Consider the following 16,847-nt stretch of genomic DNA (forward strand, 5'->3'; position numbering starts at 1 on the left):
GGCAACGCATCTGGGTTCCAGCACCGCCAGCTGGTTCTCGGCAGTGTTCTTGTCACAGGTACTCCCTCGTGCCAAGCCTGGTTTCAGCACCGTCAGCTGTTTCCGGGTTGTGTCAAGCTCACTGAGACGCCTATGCTTGCCCCGTCGTGGTGCGGTCGGGTTAGCCAACTCCAGGGTGCCTCCAGTTTAGGAGCTTCCTATGTGGGCTGCGTGAACTGGTAGTCAAGGCTGGTTCTGTAGTGCCAGTAGGCCCAGCTCCCCCTGTAGGACTGTTGGGGTTCGGTAACTGCGGCTGCCTCGCGGCCTAGCTGTTCTCTCCTCTCCTGTGGGCCTTGGGGTCCACCACCTGGTTCCAGCACCGTCAACTGGTTCCGGGCCGAGCCTTTGGCTTAGGTGCCTCCTCCTGGGTATCCGAGTTCCGCCAACGTCAGGCGGTCCTTGGTAGTGCTTTTAAGCGCGGGCACCTACAGCTTAGTAACCGTGTTCCAGCACCGCCAGCTGGTCCTCGGTCGTGCCATTGGCTCTTGCACACTGGGGCAATGCATCTGGGTTCCAGCACCGCCAGCTGGTTCTCGGCAGTGTTTTTGTCACAGGTACTCCCTCGTGCCAAACCTGGTTTCAGCACCGTCAGCTGTTTCCGGGGTGTGTCAAACTCGCTGAGACGCCTATGTTTGCCCCGTCGTGTTGCAGTCGGGTTAGCCAACTCCAGGGTGCCTCCAGTTTAGGAGCTTCCTATGTGGGCTGCGTGAACTGGTAGTCAAGGCTGGTTCTGTAGTGCCAGTAGGCCCAGCTCCCCCTGTAGGACTGTTGGGGTTCGGTAACTGCGGCTGCCTCGCGGCCCAGCTGTTCTCTCCTCTCCTGTGGGCCTTCGGGTCCACCACCTGGTTCCAGCACCGTCAGCTGGTTCTCGGCAGTGTCTTTTGCTCTTGTACCTTCTGCTCCCCATCCTGGTTCCAGTACCGTCAGCTGGTTCCAGGCAGAGCCTTTGGCTTAGGTGCCTCCTTCTGGGTATCCAAGTTCCACCAACGTCAGGTGGTCCTTGGTAGTGCTTTCAGGCACGGGTACCTCCTGCTTAGTAACCGGGTTCCAGTAACGTCAGCTGGTCCTCGGTAGTTCCATTGGCTCTTGGACCTTCGGCTACCCATCCGGGTTCCAGTACCGTCAGCTGGTTCTCGGCAGTGTCTTTTGCTCTTGTACCTTCTGCTCCCCATCCTGGTTCCAGTAACGTCAGCTGGTTCCGGGCAGAGCCTTTGGCTTAGGTGCCTCCTTCTGGGTATCCGAGTTCCGCCAACGCCAGGCGGTCCTTGGTAGTGCTTTTTAGCACGGGTACCTCCTGCTTAGTAACCGGGTTCCAGTAACGTCAGCTGGTCCTCGGTAGTTCCATAGGCTCTTGAACCTTCGGGTAGCCATCCGAGTTCCAGTTCCATCAGCTGGTTCTTGGCATTTTCTCAGCCTTCTTGTACCTTCTGCTACATTTCCAAGTTGAAGACCCTAAAGTCGACGACCCGGAAGACCACCCCGATGACGACGACGACGACCCGGAAGACCACCCTGATGACGACGGCGGAGACGACGACGGCGGAGACGACGACGGCTGAGACGACGATGGCGGAGATGACGACACTGGAGACGACGACCCTGGAGACGACGACATGGAAGACCGAGAAGCAGAAGAACAAGAGGCTGCAGAACAAAGAGCAGAAGAACATTAAGCATAAGACTTAATATCAGAGCAAAAGATATTATCTAAATTATATGCAGAAGAAGACTAAGCAGTGTATGGGGGTGAGTCCGTTCCTCCTCGTGGTGCCCCTGGATAAAGCCTGATGCTGCAGGCCAAACTGAACGCGGACAAATGTAACTTTTGTGACTGGCAGAACGGAAGGTGTAATCTTCCAACTTTTATAGATAACAACTACGGGAATGCCTGTCACAAATGAGAATATGATGAAGAAGTAGAATAGGAAGAATAATAACAGTGGAATAAAAAGAATATGTAGAATAGGAAGAATAATAATAGTTGAATAAAATGAATATGAAGAATGTAATAAAAAAAAAAATAGGTAGAAGATGAAGAAGAAGATGAATAAGGTGAAGAAGAAGTTGATGTCAAAGATGCTGATGATGATGAAGATGAAAGTGTGGGAAAAGTAAAAAAAAAAAAAAAAAAAGGGGAAGGGCGTGGAATAGTGAAACATCAATATCTGACAAAATAAAAAAAAATTTACATACTCAATATCTTTTTCACTCCGAACGTCTTTAAAAAAAAAAAAAACATGCTATTCTATTTGATTGGGCTAAACCTCATTGCCTTTAATGTCTCCGCCACCTCCCACAATACATCCTACATTATTCTTAGTTGTTTTCCTTGATGTAGAATGAACCTACAAGGAAAGAAAGGGTTTATTTTAATTCCGATATTTTGGTCCCATTGACTTGCATTGGGATCGGGTATCGGTATCGGCGATATCCGATATTTTTTGAATATCGGCCGATCCCAACCGATACCGATACTTTCCGATATCGGAAGGTATCGCTCAACACTAGTCCTGGCTAGAATAAAATGAGACTATTAAAATTCCTTGTTTTATTGAGCCAATCGAAGTGCTGCTCTTCCTCTTTTTTGTTTCCTTCCACTTTGCTATCTATGTGTATACACAAGTACCATATTGTTGTCCAGCCCTCTGATTCCTGGGAAAATAGTTCTTCTGTCTCAATTACCTGTACAAGCTATAACTGTTTGTCTACACACAAAAGACATCCTTGTTGGTACTGCAATGGTCTTTTGTCCTAAAAGGAGCTCCTGCATGTTAATTAAGATTTCCTGCTCCTTTATGTACATTGTATTGTTCTGAGCCTGGAATTCAAACTGTCAGCTGTTTTTTGTCAGCAACTCCTACTACAAAAGAGAGGGGAGTGGGAGGGATGAATTCCCCTTCTCTAGTGGCGTCAGAGATTTTAATATTTTCTATGACAATGTGTTATACAGAAGTCAATGTGGTGCCATGTTATGATAGACTTGTTGGATGGGTATAAGGCGTGCACTCTGCAGCATGGCATGGGGCTAGGATGTTGAATTCATGAAAGGGTTAGTCCTGCTCTGCTCAGTTCCACATTGGGAGGTGAGCAGGGCAGGTGATTTCACATGTTCTGATATATACAGGTACAAGGACATGTGCACAATCAGCAAGTATTGAGGAAATGTCCTAATCTTCTGAACACTATTCTCCATTTCTAAAATTCCCATCCAGTGCATACTTGCATCACTGTATAGATGATGTTACTATTATCATCAGAAGCATGCAGCATCCTTGGTACTTTATTCATGGTATTTTTAATGATGTAACATCGGCTCATTTTCATCCCATTCAGGTCCCTACAATATCGGATTCTCTTAGAGGACCCTTCAAGAATGTATAGGAACAGGGACAAGGCGGAGCAGATATTACACCTCACCCTAGAGATCCTCTTTCGGCTTACTGGAGAGGTGAGAGATTCTGATGATGTCACATTACATCATTCTTATCTATGGGAATAACAGAGAACATAACTGGAGAGGTGAGGACTCTGGAAATGCCTGTAGTGAGATTTATTAATGTGTCTCTCCGTAACCAGGATTATAAAATAGTGAAGAAGACCTCTAGTGAGCGCTGTCAGGCCCCAATGTCTGAGAGTTGGGGAAGACTCCTGAGCCCAATCATGGGGCCTCCACCTCACCCACTGATACATGATGATATCAATGATCAGAAGATCCTAGAACTCACCAACAAGATGATTGAGCTGCTGACAGGAGAGGTGAGACTGCTGGGACATTATGCAGTAACGCTATTGGGGGATGATGCTATCATTGTATTCTATGTCAGGTACCTGTAAGGTGTCAGGATGTCACCGTGTATTTCTCCATGGAGGAGTGGGAGTATTTAGAAGGACACAAAGATGTGTACAAGGACATCATGATAGAGGTTCCCCAGCCCCTCACATCACCAGGTAATAGAACCAAATACACCCGACCTATACTTATCTGTGTGTAAAGAAATAATTCAGTCCCTGTATGTGTTTCCTCCAGTTCTATCCAGTAAGAGGACAACACCAGAGAGATGTCCCCGTCCTCTTCTCCCCCAGGACTGTAAACAAGAATATCTCAATGTTCCTCAGGATCATCAGGTAGATGGAGAGAAGATGTCATGAGATTTCCCATATTATGTGTAGACTTCTGTGGAGGTCTTGTGCGCAGTCTTCACAGAGTATTATATTTTTTACACTTGTGTAATGAGAATGGTGGAGATGGCAGGGTTAGAAGTGATCATAGATTGGTCTTCTCTATCTGTCTGTGACTTTTACAATATTTGTTTCAGGTTACAGATCTGACTCGTATGAATACTACACAGACATATGTGAGGGGTGATGAATGGTGTGAAAAGAAGATTCATACAGATAACCTCCCAGGTGAGTAGTAACTACTAAATTCCACTCAGTCATTGGCTGGTACAATTATGTGTTGTATTTTATACTGTATGAATCCGCAAAGATACTGAAAGGCTGAATTGATCTCCTTGATGTGTCTTGAGTTGAGCCTTTGTCTCCAATCTGAAAGTGATTATCTTCTTCAATTTTTATTTTGGACTGAGGGTGACGGATCACCCTGATTCCAAAAGATCACCGTCATGACAGGTACTGAGCCTTCAGCCAGCTACTGACTGTTATGGTGTTCAGGAAAAAGTTTATCTCCCAGTCCTCATGCTTTAAAAGCCACTGTCAGAGATTGACAGCCCCAATTAAGGAGTAAGGAGAATAATGTATTTTCCTCCATTTTCGTGCTAATCTAGTTTTACAATTGCAGCAAGTCTGGATTAGCACATCCAGCTTTGTGCTTGACTGCATGTAGTGCTGACGTATAGGTCCTTTTTGATTTCCCACTGAACATTTTACTAGAAAAGATAGGTGATGTGAACACGAAGCCATGAAGAAGGAATGAAAATTTTAAAGAGCACTAAGTGGTGGCCTAATCGCGTTATCTTTTATTACCTGCTTCAGAAACTACTATTGCCACCACTGTGTTACTTAGTTGATGATTGAATTTGACTACCATTTGTATAGAAAGTTAATATTTTGTTTTCTCTTGGCAGATGAATATACCAGAAGGTCAGAGGGATATATGATATTTTCAGATTTTAACTCAGATGATCGTGGTATCACAGCAACTACTTACAAAGAGTATGACATTATCTCAGATACATCACCAGCTTTTCATACTAGAGAACTATCATCTGGTACTTTTCAACATGTCCTATCTTCTGATTCATCACAGACTCTTGAGCAAAATATAAGTACCAGAAGTGATATTAAACATCAAAGACCTGGCGTAGGTGAGAAGCGATTTTCATGCTCAGTATGTGGAGCGTGTTTTAACCAGAAATCTAGTTTTGTTAGACATGAGAGAAGCCACACAGGGGAGAAGCCATTCTCATGTTCAGAATGTGGGAAATGTTTTCAGCAGAAATCAAATCTTGTTACACATGAGAGAACTCACACAGGGGAAAAGCGATATTCCTGTTCTGAATGTGGGAAATGTTTTACAGAGAAATCAAATCTAATTATACATATGCGAAATCATGCAGGGGAGAAGCCATTTTCATGTCCAGAATGTGGGAAATGTTTTATAGGAAAATCACATCTTGTTCGACATCACAGAATTCACACAGGGGAGAAGCCATTTTCTTGTTCAGAATGTGGAAAATGTTTTAGAGAGAGATCAAATTTTTTCAGACATCAGAAAGCTCACAAAGGGCAGAAGCCATACTCGTGTTTGGAATGTGGGAAATGTTTTATATACAAATCACATTTTGATAGACATCAGTTATCGCACACAGGGCAGTAGTAATTTATTAATAAAAATCCTGTATCAATAGGCAAATGTAATCTAAATAATACACCTAGATTTCGCTATGCATATAGAAAATTCTATCTTTTATACTTACAGTATAACTGCATCGTAAAGGGGTTGTCCAACAACCCTTTCTTCTACCGGATCAGACATTCGCTACAGAGAAGCCCTGGTATCCATGATCAGGACAGCTGAAGCAATCATCCCACATAAAGCTTGTCATATTTATTAAAGGGTGAGGCTGCCAGGAGGAATAAAGTTAATTTCTTCCTGGTAGCCGGTCTCTTAGTGCAGCGGACACACAGCGTCAGAACACTATTAACCTGCAAATTAATCCCGTATTTGTAGGTAATAGAGTTGCCTTTAAGGACACAGTCCCTTTTTATTTTGTTTTTTTTTTATTTTCGTTCTTTGCTCTCCTTTTTCAAATACTGTAGAGGTAACTTTTGTATCTTTTTACTGACAAACACACAAGGGCTTGTTTTTGGCAGGTCAAGCTGTAGTTTTGAATGACTCCATTTTACAATAGGTAAAATGGCAAAGAAATTCCAAGTGCGTTGGGAAAAAAACCCTCAATTCTGCCATTGTTTTTGCGTCTTATTTTTATGGTGTCAATTGCATTGTGACAGTAGCATATCAGATCTGACAAGGCCTGGTCTCTGTGATTACGATGATATCAAACGCATAGTTTTGTTTTGTTTTTTTTTCTAATTATTTTAGTTAAAACTTTGTAAAAAAAATATGTGGCTTGTGTCACGAATTTTTGAAACCCATAAGTTTTTTTATTTTATAGTCAACGAATCTGTGTGAGGCTTTTTTTGCATGTAGATAAGACGCTTTGATCACTTTTTTTGCAGTGTTGTGGTGACCGAAAAACCACAATTCTGGCATTTTGATTATTTTTTTTACCTCTTTACAGCGTTTACCATTCAGATTCATTATGCTGTTAGTTCAGACTTTCATGTACACTGCAATACCATATATCTTGCATGTATATCTTTCTATTCCTTTAAATTTATTTATATTTATCTAGGGAAAAGGGGGATGATTTGAATACTTTTTTTCATACTTTTTAATAATTACTTTTACATGTCACTTATGTTTTTCAGTTCCCTTAGGGGACTTGATATATAGCAATATCAACATATTCCTGTAAATGGTAAAAATGACAGTCTTCTTTGATGCTCAGTCACAAAGCTGGACGCCAGAGGAGAAAACACATCACAGATACTGGGGCTGCCCCACAGCTGACATAGCAGCCCGTCCACTCCCCACGATCAGATTGCGGGCTGACGTGCGCCTGACGGAATGTCCGGCTGCTGGATTGCGGAGCTTAACTGTCGCTGTCAGTGATTGATAGCGGAAATTCAATGGTTAACAGTTTCGATCGTCAGTAGCGTTGATTGCTGCTGTTAAGGACAGATGCCAGCTATGTAATACAGGTGACATCTGCCCTGTTTGGAGCAGCCTCAGCTTAATTTCTTCCAGGCACCGCACACCCCGGAGCTTAGAAGAAATCATTAACATAAAACATTATAAATTTCTCAAGTTCTACACTGCAACTATGAGGCATACAGGTGAGACTTGTTTAACCATTCTATTACCTGTATGCCAATAGTGGATCAAAATTGTCTAGAGTAAACAGAAAATGTATTCGGGTGTTGCACTTTCAGTACAGCAGGCTTTCATGCTGGTGACTTGTAAGCGCAATCCTACTCACTGCAAGCACCGCTCTGCTCCTCCCAGTGTCAAACCATCTCTCTGAGCTGTCTTGTGCAGCACTTCCAGCACTGCTACATCCTCCTGTTGCTGGAGTCTCCACCTAGCTATAGGGAGGCATGGCCTGACTCTGCAGGAATTTAAAACCACTGTCTCCTGCAGAGTTTTGCTTCCCTTGCCTATCCCCTTACAGAAGTATACATGGCTCCTCGTCCCTGTATGCATAGCTCCTTATCCCTGTCCTTGTATGCATGGCTGCTTATCCCCTATCCCAGTATGCATGGTTCCTATAAAAAAATAAACAAAAAAAACACACATCCTTCTTACCTTCCCTGCATGCTCTCACTACATCTCGTTCCGGCGCCGGCAGCTCTTCCTTCCGAGCGATCACATGTCACCGCTCACTAAGGTAATGAATATTCACTCCATGCCTATGGGAGAGGAGAGATGTTAATATTCATTACCTTAGTGGGCGGGGGACACGTGATTGCTTGGCTGCAAGAGCTGCTGACACTGGCGAGAACAAGATGCAGCGAGAGCGCGCAGGGAAGGTATGTAGGATGTGTGCTGGAAGCCTGCAGCTGTAAATGCATGCTATAAGAGAAATGAATATTCACTGCCAACGCAGTGGGCAGCAACTAACAGAATGGTTTTTAACAAGGAAAATTGCAAAGTACTACATCTGGGCAATAAAAATGAAAAAAACATATACAGAATAGGAGGAATAGAGCTAAGCAACAGCACATGTGAAAATGACTTGGGTATACTAATAGATAACAAGCTGAACATGAGTCAACAGTGTGATACAGCAGCAAAAAAGGCAATTGCAATTCTGGGATGTATTAACAGAAGCATACAGTCTAGATCACGCAAAGTCATTATTGCCCTCTACTCCTCTTTGGTAAGACCTCATCTGGAATACTGTGTCCAGTTTTGGGCATCACATTTTAAAAAAAGACATCAACAAACTGGAACAAGTTCAGAGAAGAGTGACCAGAATGGTGACCGGTCTGCAAACCATGTCCTATGAGGAACGGTTAGAGGATTTGGGAATGTTTAGCTTGCAAAAAAGAAGACCGAGAGGAGACTTAATAGCTGTCTACAAATATCTCAAGTGCTGTCACATTGTAGAAGGATCATCTTTATTCTCATTTGCACAAGGAAAGACTAGAAGCAATGGGATGAAACTGAATGGGAGGAGACACAGATTAGATATTAGAAAAAACTATTTGACAGTGAGGGTGATCAATGAGTGGAACAGGCAGTCACAAGTTGGTGGTGAGTTTTCCTTCCATGGAAGTTTTCAAACAGAGGCTGGACAGACATCTGTCTGGGATGATTTAGTGAATCCTGCTTTGAGCAGGGGGTTGGACCAGATTACACAGTAGGTCCCTTCCAACTCTACCATTCTATGATTCTATGAATATTAATTTCTCTATAGCAGTTGGCACAGGCTTTAGCTGCAGCCGACGGCTCCTGCCTCTGTGACCCGCTGCTCCCCCTCCCCGCCGTCTTTCTGGGACAATGACTTATGTATAAGCCGAGAGGGCGTTTTCAGCACACAAAAAAGTGCTGAAAAACTTGGCGTATATACAGTACTTAGTTACACCCCTCCAAAGTAAGCCCGACAAGTGGCGCCGTGGGTCCACAACTACTATCGTCATATGGCCTAGCACCGTCATAACGCGATTAACCCTATATCTGCAGGTTAATATCATTATCGGACTTTCCTTTAATGTTTCTTAACACATACGTATGTTCCTCCAGTTTGCATGTGTTCCCGCTGAATAGAGTTATTTGTTAATAGAGATACAACTCTAGATTAAAGACTCCCAAACATAATTAGAGAAAAGCTTTTCTAACCTGATGATTTCATTAGGACTGGCCAAATATCTGACGTGTATAGAAAGACCCTAATTTATCATTGTCTCCACTTTTTTTTCTATAGTAATCTGTTCTCTAATATTGACTTTATTCATTATTTAATTTGCATATTTTTTAAGTTAACTTTACTTGTTTTTGCCCATTTGTTTTTTCTTCTTTGGTTCGGCATTATGGTCGTGCTTTTCGTTTTCTAAAGGTTTTAACGTAATTTAGAATGACGTAATGATGTTTTGAAAAGTGGCAAAACTTTTGCTCCATTGTACTTCAATACCTTAATCAAAATCTGTCTAGTTTTGTTTTTGCGCTGTTGAAGTCTATAGTGTGACATTTTAAAGAATCATGTGACTTTTTGCTCTAAAAAGATATATATGACTAGAAAAGGAGCCTCATTAATTTTGCGCACAAATACTCAGCCTATGTGTGGCATTTTGAAGAATTTGGCTAAAAGAAAAATCAGTGTGGAATTGACTTGTACAGTGAACAGGCAAGTTCACAGAACGTATGAGCATACTGTGGCAAGTGCCATCTCAATCAAACGGCACAATCAAGTAAAAAAGAAAATATTAAAAAGTTCTTAGCAGTAGTATAATAATAATAATGCTCAACAGGAGCAACTAGAGATGAACAGATCTGACCATTCGAATTCGCCAAATCACACGGATTTTACAAGGAAATTTTATTCACAGCAAATGTATTCTCCACGTATTGAATGCTCCTTTCCAGATCCCAGAGCATAGTAAGTGTAGGATATAAAAAGAAACTCGCCGCTCACCTGTTCCGATGTCCTTGCATCCCTCCGTTCTATCCTCCACGCTTCTTGTTTCCCCCATTCAGCTGTCATGTTCAATTAGGACTTGGAGGTCATAGTGAGCTGTGCTGTCACACAGGCTGTGACAATCAAGACATGACAACGTGTGCTGCACTGTCTTGGTGCATAGTGACCTAAAACACTTAGATGACTTGGGAGACCCTTCCTGGAGTGAAGATACTAGAAAGAATGTGTTTGACCACTGCGAAAAGGAGATACTCGGAGAACCAAACAGCAGGTACTTTGGGGCAAGTGAGAGATTTTGTGTATATGAATTATTTTTTAAAAGTAAACATTTAGCTGAATTTGTGCATAGCAAATTAGAAAACATCTATATACTGAAGTATACTGATTTTTGTGAAATTAAGAGTAGAATTCAGTTCCACCTGAATAAATTTGCTCGATTCTTGGAGCCACCCAAACGTATAGTTACGTAGAAGAAGGAAGTTCTCGTAACTATAGGTGCTCACTCCATCCTTCCCACCAAGGATACAAAGTTGATATCTTGGGGACATTGTGAACTGAAACAGAGGAGATCAATTTAAAAAGGTTGAAAATGTGTTCACCATCTAAATAAAAACTTACAGACTGTTGCTATTTGGACCCTTGCTGCCATTCAAATGTCTAAGACTTTTTTCGGGCCTTCACGCCTCTTGTATGAATAGATTAACTATCTGTTACTCTGTAATGCTTGTTATTGCTTGCACTTGTCCCTTTTTAATTCTAAAGTGCTGCAGAATATGTTTCTGCTATATAAGTAAAAAAATTATTATTACTATGACTCTTTATATATGTTAAAGGGAATGTCATCAGGATTTTATCCCTACCCCCCTCCAATTATTTATATTCATATGTAATTCTTTTAAAGGGACACTGTCACCTGAATTTGGAGGGAACAATCTTCAGCCATAGAGGCGGGGTTTTCGGGTGTTCGATCCACCCTTTCCTTACCCGCTGGCTGCATGCTGGGTGCAATATTGGATTGAAGTTCATTCTCTGTCCTCCGTAGTACATGCCTGCGCAAGGCAAGATTGCCTTGTGCAGGCGGGTACTATGGAGGACAGAGAATGAACTTCAATCCAATATTGCAGCCAGCATGCAGCCAGCGGGTAAGGAAAGGGTGGATCGAACACCCGAAAACCCCGCCTCTATGGCTGAAGATTGTTCCCTCCAAATTCAGGTGACAGTGTCCCTTTAAAGACAAATCTAGCAATATTAGCCCCTGAGTCTTCATCATGCGGCCCGCAGGCACCATAGCTCCCTGTGACTATGGTGGCTCGATCCAGAGGCCGTCGCTGCCAGCACTTTAGCTAAATGTGTGTCCTATGAAGCACATTCAAATTAAATGTATTGTGGCTCAGAGACCATCAGAGGATGGCTGACAATGGCATGGGCTGTATGACATCATTGCCATACGCTGCCCTGGCTGTGCAGGAAGAAGAGGTCACTGTTCGCCGAGGGAGCGAGATTAGGTGAGAATGATTTGGGGACATTTGCTACATGAAGGTGACCAGGATGGGGACATTTGCAGCATAAAGGTGACAAGGATGGGGACATTGCTACAACAAGGTGACCATGACCTAGACATTTGTTACAACAAGGTGACCAGCTATAAAATTGTACTATAACCTAAATGATGAATGGCACTCAAAAAAATGCAAAAAATATGAAAAAGTTGTATGGGAAAAAAATGCTACCACTAAAAATGTCATCTCATCCTGCAAGAAAATGTGGCCTGTTAAATTCAAATATGACAGACCGTTCCTGAGAAATCAGCATTTGAATGGCTATACGAAAAGAGGCTGAAGAGCTTTTCGAAGCTCTTCTCTATCTCCTGCTCTATTCCCCGCCCAGCAGCAAATCCTCATACTTGATTGCCAGCTTCTTTGCTTGAAATCACACTGGTGTCGCTGGGCTGGGAATTGAGCTGGGGAGAGCAGAGGTTTGAGAAGAGTTTTCATGAGCCAAAAGCATTTGAGACTCCTTTGCATATAAATTCAAATAATGATTTCTCCGTAACAGAGGAATGGACTGTCTAGGTAAAAGTATTGCTGACTTTATCATTTGAAAGAGCTACATGTGGCTATAAATAGTTTGAAGGGTGAAATCATGAGAAAGATTGCATAGTATTTGAAAAGCAGACTGATAGGTCTAGAAAGAGATCAGAAGGGAGATCATATACAGTGGGGCAAAAAAGTATTTAGTCAGTCAGCAATAGTGCAAGTTCCACCACTTAAAAAGATGAGAGGCGTCTGTAATTTACATCATAGGTAGACCTCAACTATGGGAGACAAACTGAGAAAAAAAAATCCAGAAAATCACATTGTCTGTTTTTTTAACATTTTATTTGCATATTATGGTGGAAAATAAGTATTTGGTCAGAAACAAACAATCAAGATTTCTGGCTCTCACAGACCTGTAACTTCTTCTTTAAGAGTCTCCTCTTTCCTCCACTCATTACCTGTAGTAATGGCACCTGTTTAAACTTGTTATCAGTATAAAAAGACACCTGTGCACACCCTCAAACAGTCTGACTCCAAACTCCACTATGGTGAAGACCAAAGAGCTGTCAAAGGACACCAGAAACAAAATTGTAGCCCTGCACCAGGCTGGGAAGACTGAATCTGCAATAGCCAACCAGCTTGGAGTGAAAAAATCAACAGTGGGAGCAATAATTAGAAAATGGAAGATATACAAGACCACTGATAATCTCCCTCGATCTGGGGCTCCACGCAAAATCCCACCCCGTGGGGTCAGAATGATCACAAGAACGGTGAGCAAAAATCCCAGAACCACGCGGGGGGACCTAGTGTATGAACTGCAGAGATCTGGGACCAATGTAACAAGGCCTACCATAAGTAACACACTACGCCACCATGGACTCAGATCCTGCAGTGCCAGACGTGTCCCACTGCTTAAGCCAGTACATGTCCGGGCCCGTCTGAAGTTTGCTAGAGAGCATTTGGATGATCCAGAGGAGTTTTGGGAGAATGTCCTATGGTCTGATGAAACCAAACTGGAACTGTTTGGTAGAAACACAACTTGTCGTGTTTGGAGGAAAAAGAATACTGAGTTGCATCCATCAAACACCATACCTACTGTAAAGCATGGTGGTGGAAACATCATGCTTTGGGGCTGTTTCTCTGCAAAGGGGCCAGGACGACTGATCCGGGTACATGAAAGAATGAATGGGGCCATGTATCGTGAGATTTTGAGTGCAAACCTCCTTCCATCAGCAAGGGCATTGAAGATGAAACGTGGCTGGGTCTTTCAACATGACAATGATCCAAAGCACACCGCCAGGGCAACGAAGGAGTGGCTTCGTAAGAAGCATTTCAAGGTCCTGGAGTGGCCTAGCCAGTCTCCAGATCTGAACCCTATAGAAAACCTTTGGAGGGAGTTGAAAGTCCGTGTTGCCAAGCGAAAAGCCAAAAACATCACTGCTCTAGAGGAGATCTGCATGGAGGAATGGGCCAACATACCAACAACAGTGTGTGGCAACCTTGTGAAGACTTACAGAAAACGTTTGACCTCTGTCATTGCCAACAAAGGATATATTACAAAGTATTGAGATGAAATTTTGTTTCTGACCAAATACTTATTTTCCACCATAATATGCAAATAAAATGTTAAAAAAACAGACAATGTGATTTTCTGGATTTTTTTTTCTCAGTTTGTCTCCCATAGATGAGGTCTACCTATGATGTAAATTACAGACGCCTCTCATCTTTTTAAGTGGTGGAACTTGCACTATTGCTGACTGACTAAATACTTTTTTGCCCCACTGTATGTAGGACACCATTTCCAATAAGATACACTGTAGGAGAGAGGAGCGCAAATAGGGTCTTATCCAATAGATATTTTAGGGTATACAATCAGATTGCACTCACCTGAAGTATATTTTCATTAGAGCATAAAAACTCATCAGGGTAGACAGCTGCTGCAGATCCACAGATAAACCAGTGACCGAATCATGATATTAAGACTCGGAAATTTGTGCATACAACCCGCGCTGCTGTACAAATAAGGTCGAGGCACTTATTGAACAATAATGGTGTTTTATTATCACTGTGTTTTGAAGTTAAGAGAACTTCTTCCTCAGGAGATGCTGTAAGTGTACAATACCACTACATACTGTTTAAATAGATTCCACATTCAAATCTGGCGCCAAAGGGGAACCATGTGTCAAACAGTGTCAAAGTTCATGAGAACTGACACATTGTAAACCAGATGACAATCACAGCTTAACCTCAGACCCTCAGAACAACGCGATGTGATTGCGTTGTCCTGAAGGTCTCTATGAAGACCCCCAGATCCAAGATGGCCACGGGGTCCTTCCGGGTCCTGCAGGGAGGTGGCTTCTCGGTGCTAAAGTTTATAATTTACACCATTGGCCTGGGACAGCTCATAGAATCTCATGGCTTTCAGTATCACCTCTATGCTGATGACACACAGATCTACATCCCTGGACCAGATATCACCTCCCTACTAACCAGAATCCCTCAATGTCTGTCCACTATTTCATCCTTCTCCGCTAGATTTCTAAAACTTAACATGGACAAAACAGAATTCATTGTCTTTCCCCCATCTCACTCGACCCCCCCCCAGCGAACCTATCCATTACAGTAAACACTGCCTACTCTCCCCAGTCCCACAAGCTCACTGTCTCGGGGTAATCCTTGATACTGATTTCTCCTTCAAACCGCATATCCAAGCCCTTTCCACTTCCTGCCGCCTTCAACTCAAAAATATTTCACCGATCCGTACATTCCTAAACCAAGAATCTGCAAAAACCCTAGTCCATGCCCTCATCATCTCTCGCCTCGACTATTGTAACCTCCTGCTCTGTGGCCTCCCCTCTAACACTCTTGCACCCCTCCAATCTATTCTAAACTCTGCTGCCCGACTAATCCACCTGTCCCCCCGCTATTCCCCGGGCTCTCCCCTCTGTCAATCCCTTCACTGGCTCCCCATTACCCAGAGACTCCATGTCAGGATCCCCTGATCGCTGCCACCAACTTGTCACGATTCACACCGTGACAGTCACCCCTACGTCACGGATCGGGGTGACTTTGGGCCAACAGACGGCTATCACATGTGCAGGGGGGCTTATCTTAGTTATCCCTCCACTCCACAATGTGATGAAAAAACACACACAAGGCTATTGACCTCTTAGTTTACAGCAGGGGCTTATTCTAGGTATCCCACTGCTCTTCAATATACCACAAACTGTAGGAATTTATGTACAGTGGGGCAAAAAAGTATTTAGTCAGTCAGCAATAGTGCAAGTTCCACCACTTAAAAAGATGAGAGGCGTCTGTAATTTACATCATAGGTAGACCTCAACTATGGGAGACAAACTGAGAAAAAAAATCCAGAAAATCACATTGTCTTTTTTTTTTATCATTTTTTTTGCATTTTATGGTGGAAAATAAGTATTTGGTCAGAAACAAACAATCAAGATTTCTGGCTCTCACAGACCTGTAACTTCTTCTTTAAGAGTCTCCTCTTTCCTCCACTCATTACCTGTAGTAATGGCACCTGTTTAAACTTGTTAGTATAAAAAGACACCTGTGCACACCCTCAAACAGTCTGACTCCAAACTCCACTATGGTGAAGACCAAAGAGCTGTCAAAGGACACCAGAAACAAAATTGTAGCCCTGCACCAGGCTGGGAAGACTGAATCTTCAATAGCCAACCAGCTTGGAGTGAAGAAATCAACAGTGGGAGCAATAATTAGAAAATGGAAGACATACAAGACCACTGATAATCTCCCTCGATCTGGGGCTCCATGCAAAATCCCACCCCGTGGGGTCATAATGATCACAAGAATGGTGAGCCAAAATCCCAGAACCACGCGGGGGGACCTAGTGAATGAACTGCAGAGAGCTGGGACCAATGTAACAAGGCCTACCATAAGTAACACACTGTGCCACCATGGACTCAGATCCTGCAGTGCCAGACGTGTCCCACTGCTTAAGCCAGTACATGTCCGGGCCCGTCTGAAGTTTGCTAGAGAGCATTTGGATGATCCAGAGGAGTTTTGGGAGAATGTCCTATGGTCTGATGAAACCAAACTGGAACTGTTTGGTAGAAACACAACTTGTCGTGTTTGGAGGAAAAAGAATACTGAGTTGCATCCATCAAACACCATACCTACTGTAAAGCATGGTGGTGGAAACATCATGCTTTGGGGCTGTTTCTCTGCAAAGGAGCCAGGACGACTGATCCGGGTACATGAAAGAATGAATGGGGCCATGTATCGTGAGATTTTGAGTGCAAACCTCCTTCCATCAGCAAGGGCATTGAAGATGAAACGTGGCTGGGTCTTTCAACATGACAATGATCCAAAGCACACCGCCAGGGCAACGAAGGAGTGGCTTCGTAAGAAGCATTTCAAGGTCCTGGAGTGGCCTAGCCAGTCTCCAGATCTCAACCCTATAGAAAACCTTTGGAGGGAGTTGAAAGTCCGTGTTGCCAAGCGAAAAGCCAAAAACAACACTGCTCTAGAGGAGATCTGCATGGAGGAATGGGCCAACATACCAACAACA

General features: G+C 43.2%; 1 protein-coding gene across 1 annotated transcript in view; it reads left to right on the forward strand.

Moving 5' to 3' along the window:
- The window catches only part of LOC138663767 (oocyte zinc finger protein XlCOF7.1-like), a 53,582-nt gene extending 42,521 nt beyond the window's left edge, over positions 1–11,061 (forward strand). The window contains exons 2-7 of the mRNA XM_069750106.1: positions 3,373–3,487; positions 3,616–3,795; positions 3,864–3,987; positions 4,067–4,164; positions 4,356–4,446; positions 5,127–11,061. Coding sequence (XP_069606207.1) covers positions 3,413–3,487; positions 3,616–3,795; positions 3,864–3,987; positions 4,067–4,164; positions 4,356–4,446; positions 5,127–5,878 — 1,320 coding nt within the window. The 5' untranslated portion in view covers positions 3,373–3,412 and the 3' untranslated portion in view covers positions 5,879–11,061. The remainder of the gene's footprint in view (positions 1–3,372; positions 3,488–3,615; positions 3,796–3,863; positions 3,988–4,066; positions 4,165–4,355; positions 4,447–5,126) is intronic.
- Positions 11,062–16,847: the final 5,786 nt, after the last annotated feature.

This window comes from Ranitomeya imitator, chromosome 2, assembly GCF_032444005.1.
Source record: "Ranitomeya imitator isolate aRanImi1 chromosome 2, aRanImi1.pri, whole genome shotgun sequence".
In the NCBI taxonomy this organism is placed as follows: Eukaryota; Metazoa; Chordata; class Amphibia; order Anura; family Dendrobatidae; genus Ranitomeya; species Ranitomeya imitator.